General features: G+C 44.3%; 1 protein-coding gene across 3 annotated transcripts in view; it reads left to right on the top strand.

Moving 5' to 3' along the window:
* The window catches only part of FBXW8 (F-box and WD repeat domain containing 8), a 98,110-nt gene that overhangs the window by 50,865 nt on the left and 28,675 nt on the right, over positions 1 to 18,570 (top strand). For all 3 annotated transcript variants that reach the window (XM_069960751.1, XM_069960750.1, XM_069960752.1), the window contains exons 6-7: positions 7,457 to 7,653; positions 11,408 to 11,617. In XM_069960751.1, the coding sequence (XP_069816852.1) occupies positions 7,457 to 7,653; positions 11,408 to 11,617 (407 nt within the window). The remainder of the gene's footprint in view (positions 1 to 7,456; positions 7,654 to 11,407; positions 11,618 to 18,570) is intronic.

Genomic DNA, 18,570 nt, shown 5'->3' with positions numbered 1-18,570 from the left:
CACTCTCGCTGTCACTTTGCTTGGTTTGTTCCTCTTTATTTTGGGTTTATGCTTTTCTGCACCCCAGATAATAACACTCCAATGTAGTTCCTAGCTGCTTTGATTGGGGCTCCTAGGGTGGGCAGGAAGCAGGAGGGGGAGGTGGATGGAAGCGTCCGTCGTGCCAGGTAATGAGCAGATGCTGCTAATGCAGGGACTGGTATGGGGATGCCAAGACCCCATCTGCTGCCAGGCTTGGCTCTGTTTGGCTGCTGGCCACATCAGAGGGAACTAAAGCAGCCTGTAGCTTTCATACATCACACCTCATTCCATGTGTCACAGATTGGATATGAGGGGGGACATGGCCCCTTTTAGAACTTTTTTCCATACGCTGATATGTTAGCAAAGAACCACCACAGGCTTCCAACACCGTATCTGACAGCTCTGATCGAAACCGTCCAGTATATGCCGCGCCGTCTGTTCCTCTGGTTTATGTATTGTAAAGTATCTATAGTCCTGTGACTTTAGGAGCCCCGGAGTGTTAGGCCTTTATGCCTTTACTAGATTCTGATATCCTCACTGCAGCCTGGACACCTTTTACATTATGTAATTGTTTAAAGGGCCTGTTCAGCAAAAAAAAAAAAAACTAAAAAAAAAAAACATTTTTGTTTTCAAATCAACTAGTGCCAGAGATTGTATTTACTTCTGTTAAAAAAAAATCTCCAGTCTTCCAGTATCAGCTGCTGTATGTCCTGCAGGAAGTGGTGTATTCTTGCCAGTCTGGAGAGCAGGAGAGGTTTTCTATGGGGATTTGCTGCTGCTCTGGACAGTTCCTGACATGGACAGAAGTGGCAGCAGAGAGCACTGTGTCAGACTGGAGAGAATACACCACTTCCTGCAGGACATACAGCAGCTGATACGTACTGGAACACTGGAGATTTTTAAATAGAAGTCAAGTTACAAATCTATGTAACTTTCTGACACCAGTTGATTTGGGGAGATTTTTTCCTCTGGAGCAGTGGTGTAGCTACCATAGAGGCAGACCATGCAACTGCTATGGGGCCCGTGCAGCAGGGGGGCCTGGGCCCCTCCAGCAAGACATGGTCTCCCTCCATGGTAACTACGGCTTACAGCACCCACTGGCTCCGAGCTCTGACAGTATCTTCATGCCCCCCCAATACTCATATGACCCTGCGCCATCCCTCGGCATTCCGTTCTCCCAGCTCCCTGAGGCATCAGTGACGTCAGTCATATACTAGGGATCTGGCAGAACAGGGCACCGCAGGACTGCGCCAGGTCATGGGAGTATGGGGTGGGGGTCATACAAAAGTCCTAGCTACGCCTCTGCTCTGGAGTATCCCTTTAAGAGAAATAATAAGAAATGAGTAACAAACTCATTCTATAGACTCTGTAATGAAGATGAACCGGCCCATAAGAGCTTACAATCTTATAGGGAGAGTCACTTAGGTAGACTTCTTCTGGATGAATGATTTACAGTTTCCCTGACTTTAGGAGGTATTGCTTATTTATTGAATATTTAGGAGTTACACAATCTTCCTAGATGCTGCCACTACCAATTTCTCATGATCGGTAAGACCTCTGCTTGCAGCCAATCAATGGGAACCTTAACCACCAACAGGAACCAACATTAGTGTTCTGGTTTACACTGTATTGAACAACGGCCGTTGGTCCCTACGGCCGCACAAATAATTGACTTGTTAATTATTTGTAGCATCTAATGCAGGGACAACCGCCGTGTCCACACAATGTATGGCCGTTCTTGACGGACGTACTTTGCCTAGAGTTCAATGGTTAATTTGAGTGCAGGCACTGTAGATTTTTTAATAGACATAAATTTCAAATCTCTGCCACCGGTTTATTTAAAAGATTTTTTTTTCTTTTGCGGAAGTATTCCTTTAAAGGGAATCTGTCTGCACTTTTTCTGGATCTGAGGTGCTGACAATGTGAGGAAGGTGAGTGTCTGTAAGTGTGTGCTACCTTCCTTTTTCCGCTCGCTGCTGTACTTTGTCCCCAATCTGGTCAGTAACTTTCTGCACAAGTGTCAAAGAGGAGTAATGGTGCCGCGTTCGTGCCGCACTTCAGCACGCCTCACCGCTACTTCCTCCTCCCAGCTTCACTTTAATATTCATTGCGGCCTCCCTCCGGCTTCCTGCCTATATCATCTGTTGCTGCGCATGCGTCGTTGTTCCGGCAGAACAATTTGCGCATGCGCCGCAGTGCGTAGGAGCGGTGCAGGCGCACCGTGTAAAACAACTGAGGGCATAGGCACCGGCCCTCAGTGCGTCTGCGCCGCTCCAAGCACTACGGCGCATGCGCAAATTGTTCCGCAGGAGTGCGCGCGCTGCACAGAGCCAAGGTGCATGCGGCCCTTGCCATCAATGGGGCATGCGCAGCAACAGATTACGTCGGCAGGAAGCTGGAGGGGGGCTGCAATGAATATTCAAATGAAGCTGGGAGGAGAAAGTAGTGGTGAGGCGTGCCAAAGTGCTGCACCATTACTCCTCTTTGTGCAGAAAGTTACGAACCAGATTGGGGACAAAGTACAGCAGTGAGCGGAAAAATGAAGGTAACACACACACTTACAGACACTCACCTTCCTCACAATGTCAGCACCTCAGAACCAGAAACAGTGCTGACAGATTCCCTTTAAATAGTTCAGACTAGAGATGAGCGAACCTGGAGCATGCTCGAGTCGATCCGAACCTGAACTTTCGGCATGTGATTAGCGGCGGCTGCTGAAGTTGGATAAAGCCCTAAGGCTATGTGGAAAACATGGATATAGTCATTGGCTGTATCCATGTTTTCCAGACAACCTTAGAGCTTTATCCAAGTTCAGCAGCCAACGCTAATCAAATGCTGAACGTTCTGGTTCGGATCGACTCGAACCCGAACCCGGTTCGCTCATCTCTAGTTCAGACCCTTTAAAAATAAAAAATAAGACTAAGACTAATGAAAAATTAAAAAAATAAAATAAATATATATATGTTTGAAGTGTCCTTACTCATTCCCCCTCACAGGACACATATTTAACTTTGCTCCAGACATTTTTTGGTTTCCCGTAAACGATCCATCACTAATATTTTACCCTTTTTAGAGTTCACTGTTAGGGGAAGAAAACCTCTTTATGGACTGGGTAGAGATGCCAGCTCCGTCTCTCCCGAAGGAGAGCAATAATGAAAGAGTAAGCAGCGCAAATGGCACCTAATGAGTTTACGCTGATTTATGCCTGCTTTCAAAAAGTGCAGTTTGATGTCTAGAAAGTGCGACCGCTGTGAAGTAATGCGGACCCTCCGCGCCTCCCCCGCCAACCTAATGGTCCTGGGTGGAAGATTTATAGCAATTGGCCTGGGAGCGACAAACGTAATGGAGGCCATTTGCTTTTATTATTAGCAATGCATATTTAAATTAATCTGCTATTTACCTAAACAATTAGCCGCCTCGTATCCAGAGCACAAAGCCAAAGATGCAATTAGTCCTCCGACTAAAGATGAGCCCCAAGTCTAAAGGGTCCCCGAGGAGATCGGACGCTTTCAGCCGAACTGCTCCCGGATAACTTCTCCGCAAATTGTAATTGCATTAATTGCTTAAAAGGTAAATAATTGTTTAACTGGTTTCAGCAGAGATGGAGATCCGCTTTAAGCCTCTCCATTTATTAAGTTGGCACCGAAGGCGACTTTCACAGTTATGATGCTTTTTAAGTTCTAATTTGCCACATTTTATAGGTACGGCTCCTGAGAGTGGGACGGAGGCCCTTACTGATGCCTTATAATAGCGACAGAGAGGAGGGGGACGGGTGGGGTACATGATGGGATAGGATCTGTGCAAAGATGGTTGACAGGGAACATGGGCCAACAGCTGAGTCTGGTGCTTTATGTTCTATTTGATCACATTGTATCTTACTTTCTTAGGTTCACTTAAAGGAGAAGTCCGGTGAAAAATTTTATTAAAGTATTGCATTACCCCCCAAAATTTACACAAATCCCCAATATACACTTATTACGGGAAATGCATATAAAGTGCTTTTTTCCCTGCAGTTACTACTGCATCAAGGCTTCAGTTCCTGGATAACATGGTGATGTCACTTCCTGGATAACATGGTGATGTCACTTCCTGGATAACATGGTGATGTCACTTCCTGGATAACATGGTGATGTCACTTCCTGGATAACATGGTGATGTCACTTGCTGGATAACATGGTGATGTCACTTCCTGGATAACATGGTGATGTCACTTGCTAGATAACATGGTGATGTCACTTGCTAGATAACATGGTGATGTCACTTCCTGGATAACATGGTGATGTCACGACTCCCAGAGTTGTGTGGGCTGTGGCTTCTGGAGAGGATGATGGCAGGGGGACACTGAGGGACACAGGACACTGGAGGGACACTGAGCATCCCCCTGCCATCATCCTCTCCAGCAGCCACAGCCCGCACAGCTCTGGGAGTCATGACATAACCATGTTATCCAGGAAGTGACATCACCATGTTATCCAGGAAGTGACATCACCATGTTATCCAGGAAGTGAAGCCTTGATGCAGTAGTAAGGGAAAAAAGCACTTTATAAGCATTTCCCGTAACAAGTGTATATTGGTGATTTGTATAACTTTTGGCGGGCAATACAATACTTTAATAAAAATAGTCACCGGACTTCTCCTTTAATTTTTCGACAAGTTTTTATTGATATTTTTACATAAAAAGTTTAACATACATAGGAATAGAATGTAATGGGGGGGCGGGGGTGGAATGACATAGAGGGCAACACATATACAAAAGAGAGGGGGAGGGGGGAGGGGGTTAACATTGGAGGCAGCTACTAAAACCATCACACATTTTTAGATGTGGGGAGTTTGGTTTGCAAGAATGTCCACCCGATTTTGGGTTAGAGTCCACTGTCCATGAGCATAGAATATACCATACTCCGAGCATTCCCGTCATCCCGAGATCATCAATGAAACAGGATGATGGTGGGTGTCTCAGGAGAAGGGAAAGATAAGGGAGGGGGGGAACACAATAAACCTGGCCAAATCAAGGGGCCAAACAGAAAACCTGCAAAAAACCTTCGCATAACCAGACTTGTGTAAATGTCGAGTATAAGGCATAGAACCAGGCATGGGACCAGTAAAATGTGTAGATAAAAGGGGTGGTCGCAAGGAGAGAGTAAAAGAGACAGGTATGTAATGAAAGGAAGAATGGAATACAGTTATCATGTGCCACCTCTAAAATGGATACAATTCTCCCAGAACGTCCAGATAGACTGAAACGTTTTTGAAGTATTCCTAGTGAAGGATATGAGGCGTTCCAAGGTGTAACAGAGTCGTAGACTTCTCCTTTAAAGGAGAAGCCTGACCTCCTTGGTTTTTGTTTTTTAAAGGCGGGAAAAAATAACAAAAGGTACTAACTCACCGCTCCCCGTGCCTCTGGTCACAGATGACCATGACATGATGTCAGCTCTGGGATCTCTGGTGCTGCCGACATCACGTCACAGCGGATGGACAACTCAGAGGAAAATGCCTCTCCTGCTGATGGACTAGTCGCTCAGCCAATCAGTGACCGGATCAGTGTCAGATCCTTGCCAGGGCCGTACTTCTCCTTTAAATACCTTCTATATCCCTTTATCCAGATGTCATATTCAGCCTTGACGTCCCTTTAAAAGTTGTTTAAAATGATGCTCAAATTACAATTGGTCATATTGGTGCGTGCGCTGAATATAGGAGCACGTGTTATAATACCTAAACGACATCCCCTTGTACTTATTATGCCACAAAGCCGTTTGTATACACAAATCATTCCTGAAATTCTGTTATTTTATCATTATTTTTTATTGCTTTTTTTTTTTACATGATGCAAGAAAATACACTTTAACGTACTTTATGTTTTATGAAAGAACGGCCGTCGTTTTCAATCTACACAGCGGCCTCCCTTTTCATAATGAAATGATATGCACTGAAGTCAACGCAAATGACGGACAGCGTTCACACAATTTAGCAAAAAATGGCTATTTTTTGCTTCGGCCATCGAAATAATGATCGTGTCAGTTATTTCCTGCCCGTTGTCTATAGACTGCAATGGAATTTTTAAGTTAAAACAATGGCTGCTGTTCCTATAGTGTGTCATATAGTGTGTGAACATATCCATATAGAGAAGGTTCTATATACAGGGATAGCAGGTTGTGTATCAGTGACGTGAAACATTCCAGTTTGTTCTATCAGGCTTCGCTAATAGTCACGCTTCCCATTGAATGGCTGCAAGCAGAGATCTTAGTGCTGACAGCAAGTAGGAAGATTGTGTAACTCCTCAATATACACAGTGAGCAAAACCTCCTAAAGTCAGGAAAACGGTAAATCCTGGTGAATCCCTAACCAGTAGACGTCCCTAAGTGATTCTCCCTATAAGAGTGTAAGCTCTTATGAGCCAGTTCATCTTTATTACAGTCTATAGAATGACTGTATATTACTCATTTCTTATTATGCTCAATGTCTTCAAATCAACTGGTGGCAGAAAGTTATACAGATATGTAAATTACTTCCATTAAAAAATCTCCAGTCTTCCAGTACTTATCAGCTGCTATATATCCTGCAGGAAGTGGTGTATTCTCTCCAATCTGACACAGTGCTCTCTGCTGCCACCTCTGTCCATGTCAGGAACTGTCCAGAGCAGCAGCAAATCCCCATAGAAAACCTCTCCTGCTTTGGACAGTTCTCCTATTCTCCTATTCTTTCCAGTCTGGAGAACAGGAGAGGTGTTCTAAGGGGATTTGTTGCTCTGAACAGTTCCTGACACGGACAGAGGTGTCAGAGTTTAAAGTGTCACTGTCGTTTAATTTTTTTTTTCAGAAATCAATAGTCCAGGTGATTTTAAGAAACTTTGTAATTGGGTTTATTAGCCGAAAAATGCATTTTTATCATGAAAAACAGTTTGAAGCTCCCCCCTGTCTTCATGGCTTGCTAATGGAGAGAGGAGGGGTGGAGAGAGATGAGGCACCAAAACAGGACAAAGAGTTAATCTACAGTTAATCACCCGGCTATCTCCTCTGACAGTCAGCACTGACCTCTCTGACCTCTGAATACCTCTGTCACCCACCTCCATGTTGTGTAATCCTTTGTTCTCTGCTCTCTGCTGCCGACTAATCTCCCTCCTCCCCCTCCCCTCTCTATAGAACAGACAGGGTTGTGTCTGATGCAACAAGTCACAATTTCCTGATATTTTACTGTGAATGCAAAAGAGGAGGGAGGGGGGGGGGCTGGGAAAAGTCTTTTTGAATGCAGATAATGGCAGATTTGCCTAATAAACCCAATTACAAAGTTTCTTAAAATCGCCTGGACTATTGATTTCTGCAAAAAAAAATTTAATGACAGTGACTCTTAAAGGACAATAAATAAATAAGAAAGAATGAGACTTCATGAACAGTATTGTCTCCAGAGCAGTCATCAGGATCTTGTCTCTCCTGCGCAGGTACCATTGATGTCTGGAGCCTTCTGGTTGGACGAGAACCTATCCATCACTATCAGCACAACCAGAAGATCCAAGCGCTGGCTTTGTGCCCGGACACAGCCGCTATAGCGACGGCATCCAGCTTCCAGATCCGGGTGGAGAGTCCGGATGACAGGGGCTACTGGAGGACCCGCTGCAGTTTCCAGACCCAGAAATTGGTGCGCTACTTTATAATGTAACATTAGACCTGTCTGTGCCTGAAATCTCCTTCTCTACACATTGAATTAGTAATGATTGGTTTATTTGGGATAAAAAGTTCTGAAAGTAAATCATAATAAAGGAGAAGTCCGGCAAAAATTTTTTATTAAAGTATTGTATTGTCTCCCAAAAGTTATACAAATCACCAATATACACTTATTACGAGAAATGCTTACAAAGTGCTTTTTTCCCTGCACTTACTACTGCATCAAGGCTTCACTTCCTGGATAACATGGTGATGTCACTTCCTGGATAACATGATGATATCACTTCCTGGATAACATGGTGATGTCACTTCCTGGATAACATGGTGATGTCACTTCCTGGATAACATAGGGATGTCACTTCCTGGATAACATGGTGATGTCACTTCCTGGATAACATGGTGATGTCACTTCCTGGATAAAAAGGTGATGTCACTTCTTGGATAACATGGTGATGTCACGACTCCCAGAGCTGTGCAAGCTGTGGCTGCTGGAGAGGATGATGGCAGAGGGATGCTCAGTGTCCCTCCAGTGCCCTGTGTCCCTCAGTGTCCCACTGTGTCCCATCATCCTTTCCAGCAGCCACAGCCCGCACAGCTCTGGGAGTTGTGACATCACCATGTTATCCAGGAAGTGACATCACCATGTTATCCAGGAAGTGACATCACCATGTTATCCAGGAAGTGAAGCCTTGATGTAGTAGTGAGTGCAGGGGAAAAAGCTATTTATAAGCATTTCCCTTTATAAGTGCATATTGGGGATTTGTATAACTTTTGGTGGATAATACAATACTTAAATAAAAGGCTGTGTTCACACAACTCATGGACAACAGCTATTGTACTGAGTGTCAAACAACGGCCATTGTTGCATTGAAAATTGCCATGTCAGTTATAACAGCCATATCAAACATTAGCCACTGTTCAATACATTGTGGGAACAACGACCGTTGTTTGCATTGACTTCAATGCAACACATTTCACTATGAAAAGAAGGTCCATTGTTTTACTTGAAAACAGTGGCTGTTCCTTTCATAAAATGTACGTTGTGTGAACATAGTCTGAAGCAACAGTTTTTTAGGTAAAGGTGTATTCCATTCTTCAGAAAAGTCTCATTTTCGGTTATATACATAAGTGTAAAATAGAATGGGACACATTGTTGCCAATTAAATAATACTAAACTATAGTTGGATGCGGGATTAAACAGAGAACGACAAAGCGTGTAATACTATGGCTGTCTCTGGCATTGATTGGTGCTGCAGCTGTAGCGCAGTCCTCACAGACATCAGTGCAATATTTCAGGATATAAGACTTGGGTGCAATTCTGACCATATTTTCTTGATGAGAGGGAAAAAACGCTTTCTAGTACTATGTGGTTCGTTCTTTTATGAAAAAGTTAAGTGAAAATTGTTAATAAAAGGAAAACTCCGGCCAAAAGTATTTTTTAATATGTTATTACTTATGAAAAGTTAGACAAAGTCCTGATGTACTTAATTATGGAAAATGCACATGTATGGCTATTTCCCTTAATTTATTAGATCATAGAGACTTCAAATTCTGTAAAAAAAAAACATGACCCAGAGCACCGAGCAAGGAGGGAGAGAGGTGCCTGTGCATCTAACTACCTCCCCCCCCCTCGTTGCTGTGGGACACATATACACTGTACTACTACTCCCATCATTTTGCTCATAGTACTACTCCCATCATCTTGCTCCCCAAAGTATTCCATGAATTTATTCAATCAAAAAAGCATAATTTACATTAGATTACATTACATTTATATAGACATCCATACAAACAATACAGTGCCATAGACTTCTACATATAGTTCTACACTCCATAGGAATTACAGCTCATTCGTGACGTCACTTTTTTTTTACAGAATCTGAACCCTGCCTGATCTACTAAATTAAGGGAAATAGCTCCTATACGAGCATTTCCCATAATTAATGTACATTAGGAATTTGTCTAACTTTACATAAGTAATAACATATTAAAATAATACATTTGGCCGGAGTTGTCCTTTAATGATAAAATTAATTCATTTCTATATATTTTTACTATTGTATCACCCACTAAAAATTTTTGCAGTGGTCCCACACAACTGCTACATGTTTGGGAACTTTATTTTTAGGGGTTTGACCATAAATCACAATGTGCTCTTATAATAAATTCCTTCAGTGTCTTAGCTCCCAGTATATGCTGCCAGTTCTCCATCCCGTTACAAATTACATTCTTAGGCCGTCCTCCCACAATGACTTTTTACGGATGTTATTTTGTAATGGTGGCCTTAAATTATAACCATGATCATTATTAAAGAGGTATTCCTCTCAAACTTAACTTTTAATATTTTGCTGCCCATGGCGAGACTAACAATTGCTTCCATACTTGTTATTATCTATTCAGTCTCCTTCCCCCAGTTCTTAGCTGCTGCTTTCTGCTGAAGACACAAAAATCTGTGTGTGAGCTTTTCTCTCCCTTCTCCCCCCTCCCTTCTGAGACGGCTGATGTAAACAAGTACCTGGCAGGCTTTATCTGCAACATTGTAGCTTCTTTGTTATGCTGAGAGGGTTATTTTGAGGTCAAGTTTCAGATGAACTCACTGTAATAATCCCCCCCCCCAGCATTACAAAGAAGCTACAATGTTGCAAATAGAGCCAGCCAGGGACTTGTTTATATCAGCTGTCTCAGAAGGGAGGGGGTGGAGGGGGAGACAGAGATAAAAGCTCACCCACAGATTTTTGTGTCTTCAGTAGAAAACTGCAGCTGAGAACTGGGGGAAGGAGACTGAATAGATAAGTATGGAAGGAATTGTTAGTCTCACCATGGACAGCAACGTATCAAAAGTTATTTGTGAGTGGAATGCCCCTTTTAGCAGGCTTTGTTATCAACAACGTCTGGTGTTTTGCCTTAAAAAAAGACATTGTGGGAATATAGCCGTATACTGCTCTATGCTGTCCAGATAATGCCATACCAGGTCGCGCTGATGGCCGTTCCAGGAACGTTCCCACCCTTACACTTAGATCCCTGGTTTGGATGTGGACCGTAAATTATTAGTGTCCATAAGAGGAGTGTATTAAATTGTGTTATATTGTGGCTCCCAGGAGTAACATGTTACAAGCCGACTGACATAGTGTGCATGGTGGCCTCATAAAGATAAATCCATGGCTGTGTGCTACAGGATTCCTGCTGTAATCTCTATAGGAATGATAGATTGCAGCTCGCTGGACACAGATGGAATTGGCAAGAATATTGCATCTGTATGAAAGCAACCGACTGCTGCTATGTCTCATGTCTAATGTGTCTGAAACTGCTGCACAAGCAAGAAACTTCCAGAAAGAGCGTCAGCTGAAGTGTGCCATGAAATAGTCATCCGAGCCATACACTACTTATTAAAGGGGTACTCCGGCAAAAATCTTTTTCTTTCAAATCAACTCAGTTCATAAAGTTTGTAAATTCTATTTAAAAATCTCTAGTCTTCCAATACTTATCAGCTGCTGTATTCCTGCAGGAAGTGGTGTATTCTCTCCAGTCTGACACCTTGCTCTCTGCTGCCACCTCTGTCCATGTCAGGAACTGTCCAGAGCAGCAGCAAATCCCCATAGAAAACCTCTCCTGCTCTGGACAGTTCCTGACATGGACAGAGGTGGCAGCAGAGAGTACTGTGTCAGTAATGCATTTGAGCTTGGCATTTTTAGTAATGTTTTATTACACTGGTTTTCTCTGTCTTGTAGGTGAATTTCCTCCATTTAATCCATGACTCTGTGGGATCTCCCATCACTGTCGCAGCTGCAGAGGAAATGGTTTACCTCCTAAAGCCAGATGTGCCTGAAAAAGTCCTGCACTCTACGTACGGCCACCCTGTCACCTGCCTAGACGTTTCCATGCATCAGGCAGCGTTTGGAGTGAAAAGTTATGGCTGGGTCACCCATAATGGCAATAAGGTAAAGAGGGCATGTAACTGCAGAGAACTAAATGTTTAAAAGCCTTGTTCACCAAAAACTTTTCTTCTTTCAAATTAACTTGTGCCAGAGATTTGTAATTGACTTTTATTAAAAAATCTCCAGTCTTCCAGTACTTATCAGCTGCTGTATGTCCTGCATGAAGTGGTGGATTCTCTCCAGTCTGACACAGTGCTCTCTGCTGCCACCTCTGTCCATGTCAGGAACTGTCCAGAGCAGCGGCCAATTCCCATAGAAAACCTCTCCTGCTCTGGACAGTTCCAGATTGCGGATTGTGCTTGAAAAATCCCATTGAATCAGCGGGACAGATGGATTCCACTTGAAATTCCTCGCCTATCCCGTAGTGTGCATATACCTTATACCTTTCAGTGACCCGGTTCACCCTCATAGACATCGGTGGAAAGCAAATTAAGGGCTTATTCCCACGTTCTGTGAAACCTGGAAGCCCCGTAGTGGAGTCTGTCCCCACCCAGCAACATATATCCATATCATGCCGGGAAGCTTCAATCTATTGTTGTCTGACGTTCCCCTTCCTGGGATAGTTCTGTGAATTGTTGGACACATCATCGTCCTGTTCATTCATCCTTCTTCTACCAAGTTCACTCAGCATTTCATGCATATTTTCTGTTCTTCATAGTTTATACTCAGATTTACCATATTTTTTGCTTTGTAGGACACACCTGACTATAAGACACACCCCTGGTTTAGGCAACTAAAAAAATAAATCATATTAATAAACTACCCTGGTGGTCTAAGGCAGTGAAAGGTTATTGAAATGACAAGTTCACTTTAACATTCTTCATGACCGTACATTATACCGGCACATAGACAGCCCTGCTGCACCATACACACACAGCTTTGCTACATACACTCAGACAAAAACCTCTGCTACATACATAGACACACACAGCTCTGCTACATACATAGACACACACAGCTCTGCTACATACATAGACACACACAGCTCTGCTGCATATATAGACACACACAGCTCTGCTAAATACATTCAGACAAAAACCTCTGCTACATACATAGACACACACAGCTCTGCTGCATATATAGACACACACAGCTCTGCTAAATACATTCAGACAAAAACCTCTGCTACATACATAGACACACACACCTCTGCTACATACATAGACACACAGCTCTGCTACATACAGACACACACAGCTCTGCTACATACATTCAGACACAAACCTCTGCTACATACATTCAGATACACACAGCTCTGCTTCTCCCCTATAGACTTCAATGGGATTGTTCCAGTTATCTCAAAAACGTCATTGCTGCGCATATATTTTTTCTTCTGGCGTTCTTGTCACCTTGTGTGGTGCGGCAGCAAGGACATGTGATTGCAGAGGAAAAAAAAGGTCAGCGCACAAAACGCCTCAACCACCAAAAAGACCATGCACATATAAAGTCAAAAATGCAAATGCATGAAAAAAAACTAATATGCGCTGCATTGGTGGTTTTTTTTGTTTTTTGTTTTTTTTTGTGCCTGAAAAACTGCAAACAAAAAGTTAATGAGAGGGCGCCCTAAAACATATGTAGTGACCCCTAAGCTGCGTAGCCGTGTCTGACACAATGATCCCAGATCATAGAACGCTCCCCCATTGCCTGATTTATGCCGTGATATACGGTTCATCTCCTCCCGCAGTGCGAGCGGCTCTTTTGTACGGTCTTTGTTCTCCTGTTATAATGCGAGGAGATAAAACCTGTTGCCAAGCTGCGTCTTTTGTTACAATAGCCGCCGTAATGAATAACGCTGAACGGGTTAAGATAATCATTACTGTGTAAACGAATCACGGCCGCAGCAATGAAGTAATCCAGATGGCTGCAGCGTGCGAGGTGCAGGGGACTGGTGCTTGGCACGGCTCTCCCAGCTGACATCACCCTGCAAATCAATCAGGTGGCGGATCTCTTAGAGTGATTAGTCTCCGCACGCCGAGGTGGAAGGGGGCTCCGCCATTGGACGCTTCCCATATCCACGCTCATCTTACCGTTGGATATAACTAGTAATGAATAATTTTCCATCTTTCCTCTTTGATCGTAACTCCATCGTGTTGAATCTCACTAGGTTTATGTCACTTGTGAGTAATGTGCATGCGATGGCGGCGGCGACTCTCATTAGCCGTCTGAGCTTTATGAGATTGACTGCGCTGCAGAATACCGTCCGGTTACATGGAGAAAACCAAGAGCAGGGAAAATCATTCAGACCTCATGTGTATGATATTACATAAAGCTTCTTATAGAGCAGAGCTGGGCAGGTGACTGCGGCACCTCTGCTGGTGTGTGACCTACTCTGCTTCCCACCGATGACTGGGGGGGGTGTACCGGCTTTATGTGCAAGTGACAGTCCCTTGTCACTTACTGATCGGGACCCCCACAGTGTGACTGCGGGGGTCACGATCGCTGTACTGGACCGCCGGAGGTCTTTTACCTTCCCGGGTTGCTTGAGTCTGCCACAGGCAGGCTCAATGAGCAGAACACCTATAACACTGATTAATGCTATGCCTATGGCAGAGCATTGTACAGTGTCTGCAATATAATGATTGCAGGTAAAAATCTCCCAGGGGGACTTATAATGTGTATAAAAAAAAAATTAAAAATGTTTTTATAAATAACCCAAAACCCCTCCCCCAATAAAAGTTCAAATCACCCCCTTTCCCATTATATAAATAAAACATATAAAATTAAATAAATAAATATATTATATACCGTAGCGTGCGTAATTGTCCGATCTATTAAAATATAACAATCGTCATCACTAACGACGTAAACGAAAAGAGGAAAAAAAAACGTCAGGATTTCAGATTTTTTGTTATATTATATATAAAAAAAAATTGTTAAAAAGTGATTAAATCGTCCGATGTACACAAATATGATATTAATAAAAACTAGAGATTATGGCGGAAAAAATGACATCTCATACAGCCCCATAGGTGAAAAACTTAAACTGTTATAAGTGTCACAATAGGGCCATTTTATTAATAATTAATTGCAAAAAAAAGGATTTAATAAAAAAAGGTGTAAACCTGCATATGGTTGTGTTCGGACTGACCTATAGAATAGTGGTATCATGTCACTTTTACCATATAGTGCATTACGTAGACACAGGAACCCCCTAAACGTTACATATTGCATTCTTTTTTCCAATATCACCAATTCATATTTTCATAAATAATATATTTTGGGGTTCCATCATACATGTTATGGTAGAATGAAAGACGCCATTACACAGTACAACTATTCCTGTAACAAACAACAAGCCCTCACATGGCCCTGTAGATAGAAAACTGAAATTGCTGGAGCTCTTAGAAGGGAAGGAGGAAAAAAATGAAAACACGAAAATTAAAATTTGCGTGGTCCACTGGGTCATATTGGGCTTGGTCATCAAAGGGTTAAACTGTATACATTACCTATCCATGCCGCAGAGCTCCTCTTGCACTCTGCTTCTCCCCGGATCCGCGTGCTCCAGCTTCAGATCAGCCTGTCTCAGCTGACAGGCTGCTCAGCCAATAACTGGCCGCCGCGTTCCGAAGCTGGAGCGCGCAGGACCCGGGAAGAAGCGGACCGCAAGAGGAGCCCTGCAGCATGGATGGGTAATGTATACAGTTTGGAAATTGTCAGTCGCTGGCTGCGCACTGCTATTACATGTAGCGATTTGCGATCGGCGCCCGACAATTATAGGTGCAAACCTATATCAACGATCAGCCGATGATCGTTGTCATCAGCTGATCGTTGTGTTTATTACACGGAGCGATAGGGCCAATTCGGCCGATTATCGTTCCGTGCAATAGGACCCTTAGGCTATGTTCACACAACATACTATTTTTTAAAAGAACGGTTGTCATTTCCATTAAAACAACAATGTAACAATGGCCGTTGTTTTCACATGATGTGAACGTAGCCTATAACTGCAGGAAATATGTGTACATAATTGGAGCGAGAACATATAGAGATATAATGTAATACTCAGGTAATAATGATCCATATATCATGGGCGACTGAAAGCTGAATGTGCTTAGAGGGTACCAGGTCCTCTGACTATATGACGACTGGTGGAGGTGTCCTGGGAGGACGTTTTATTTCACTTATGGTAAAAGACATAAAGACTTTCTTATTGATTGCAGTGGCCGTGTATCATACAGGTAAGCAGAGAGGCACGATTATCCCTTTAAGAAGGTTATTAGGCCTCCTGGCGTGCGGGGGCTTCAGAAAGAACACCAGATATTGCCCTCACGAGACCTATTCTTGTGAACATTTCAGCCCTCTAAGTGCAATGGATTAGAGAGTTTATGGTTGCCCGCTCTCTATCACCTTTGGGATGGCACAGCACAGCCGATTCTCTGGTTGTTAGCAGGCCCAATATTTCATAGCTTCATCAGAGTGGCCCCAAAGCCGCCCTGGCTCACTGTCAAACATGACATCAGATGGTCGCATCTATTATTCATGGATCATAAACATTTTTTTTGTAGCTACAGGTTTAATATGTATAGTGTAAAACATGATTCCAGTAGCCATTTTGTCATACCGAATAATAACTAGAACGTATCTGTATTGGAATATGTGCCTCTAAGCTTGAAAGGGGTACTCCAGTAAAATCTTTTTCTTTCAAATCAACTGGTTTCAGAAAGTTTATATAGATTTGTAATTTACTTTTATTTAAAAATCTCCAGTCTTCCAGTACTTATCAGCTACTGTATGTCCTGCAGGAAGTGGTGTATTCTGTCCAGTCTGACACAGCGCTCTCTGCTGCCACCTCTGTCCATGTCAGGAACTGTCCAGAGCAGGAGAGGTTTTCTATAGGGATTTGCTGCTGCTCTGGACAGTTCCTGACATGGACAGAGGTGGCAGCAGAGAGCACTGTGTCAGACAGGAGAGAATACACTACTTCCTGCATGACATACAGCAGCTAATAAGCATTTAAAGGCTTACGTTTTATAAATAGAAGTAATTTACAAATCTGTATAACTTTCTGACACCAGTTGATGTTTTCTTCTCCAGAGTAAGAAGCGCAATAAACTAATAACAGATACACTCTAAATGGTCCCTGTCTGATGCAAAGATTGTTGAACAATCATTTATACGAGCAAATGAAAGAACCGTTGAAATGTAACTTACCAGAGCAAAATCACTTTTTCCTCTTATCAGTCTACTTTCCCCCCTGATTAAACTTGTATTCACTCTAGAGGAAAACAAAGCTCAATTCCATCTAGTATTTACAAGCTTAGGCTATGTTCACACTACGTAAGTACTGTAGTGATCACAGCCGTTGTTGATCACGGACGTGATTACTACGGTACTTAGGTAGTGCTGCCACTGAGGGAATCCCGGCTGGAGTGTATACACAAAGGGGGAGATTTATCAAACATTATGTAAAGTAAAACTGGCTCAATCGCTTCCGGCAACCAATCAGATTCCACCTTTCAATTTCCAAAGTGTCTGTGAGGAAAGAAAGGTGGAATCTGGTTGGATGCTAGGGGCGACTGAGCCAGTTTCACTTTACATAATGTTTGATAAATTTCCCCCATAGTACATATATACATACACACACATAGTATACACTCCGGCCGGGATCCCTAGCGGCGCCACAAAAGACTGACATGTCAGTTTTCTGCGGCTGCTATTCACTGAATAGTGGTTGCACAAGCCTGAAAGGTCACACAATGGAGTGTGCAGCCCGCATCTGAATACAGTGGCAGTAAAGATCATCCGGCCGATACTGCAGGACTGGCCAGGATGATCTTTTCTGACACCGGCCGGGTCACGTAACGGCCGGTGTCTTACAAAGCGTGAACATGGCCTTAGTGTGCATGTTGTCTATACAAGTCAATGTAAAGGGGAGGGGTGAGGAGGGAAGTCATTGGAGAGAGTCAGAGGCAAACAGAGACTGCAAAGAGTGCACAACAAGGGCCCTATTATACAGAGGGATATTAGGCCACATCAGCGGAGATAGAACGATCAGAGAATGAAACGATCATAGACTGATCTTTTCATTAGGTCCAGACCTAAAATCATTGAGCGGCGGCTGATGATTGTAGTGCAAAATAATAACTATTAACTTTCCACGTTTCCTCGGGCCCTTCCCCTGTGTCCTCGGCCCTTCCCCTGTGTCCTCGGGCCCTTCCCCTGTGTTCTCAGCCCTTCCCCTGTGTTCTCAGCCCTTCCCCTCTGTCCTCGGGCCCTTCCCCTGTGTTCTCAGCCCTTCCCCTGTGTCCTCGGCCCTTCCCCTGTGTCCTTGGCCCTTCCCCTGTGTTCTCAGCCCTTCCCCTCTGTCCTCGGGCCCTTCCCCTCTGTCCTCAGCCCTTCCCCTCTGTCCTCAGCCCTTCCCCTGTGTCCTCGGCCCTTCTCCTGTGTCCTCGGGCCCTTCCCCTGTGTCCTCGGCCCTTCCCCTGTGTTCTCAGTCCTTCCCCTGTGTCCTCGGCCCTTCCCCTGTGTCCTCGGCCCTTCCCCTGTGTCCTCGGCCCTTCCCCTGTGTCCTCGGCCCCTTCCCCTGTGTCATCGACCCTTCCCCTGTCTCCTCGGGCCCTTCCCCTCTGTCCTCGACCCTTCCCCTGTCTCCTCGGGCCCTTCCCGTGTGTCCTCAGCCCTTCCCCTCTGTCCTCGGCCCTTCCCCTCTGTCCTCGGCCCTTCCCCTGTCTCCTCGGCCCCTTCCCCTGTGTCCTCGGCCCTTCCCCTGTCTCCTCGGGCCCTTCCCCTGTGTTCTCAGCCCTTCCCCTGTTTCCTCGGCCCTTCCCCTGTGTCCTCGGGCCCTTCCCCTGTGTCCTCGGGCCCTTCCCCTGTGTCCTCGGGCCCTTCCCCTGTGTCCTCGGGCCCTTCCCCTGTGTCCTCGGCCCTTCCCCTGTGTCCTCGACCCTTCCCTTGTCTCCTCAGGCCCTTCCCCTGTGTCCTCGGCCCTTCCCCTGTCTCCTCGGGCCCTTCCCCTG

This window comes from Dendropsophus ebraccatus, chromosome 3, assembly GCF_027789765.1.
Source record: "Dendropsophus ebraccatus isolate aDenEbr1 chromosome 3, aDenEbr1.pat, whole genome shotgun sequence".
Lineage (NCBI taxonomy): Eukaryota > Metazoa > Chordata > Amphibia > Anura > Hylidae > Dendropsophus > Dendropsophus ebraccatus.
This window is presented reverse-complemented; position numbering and strand designations above follow the sequence as displayed.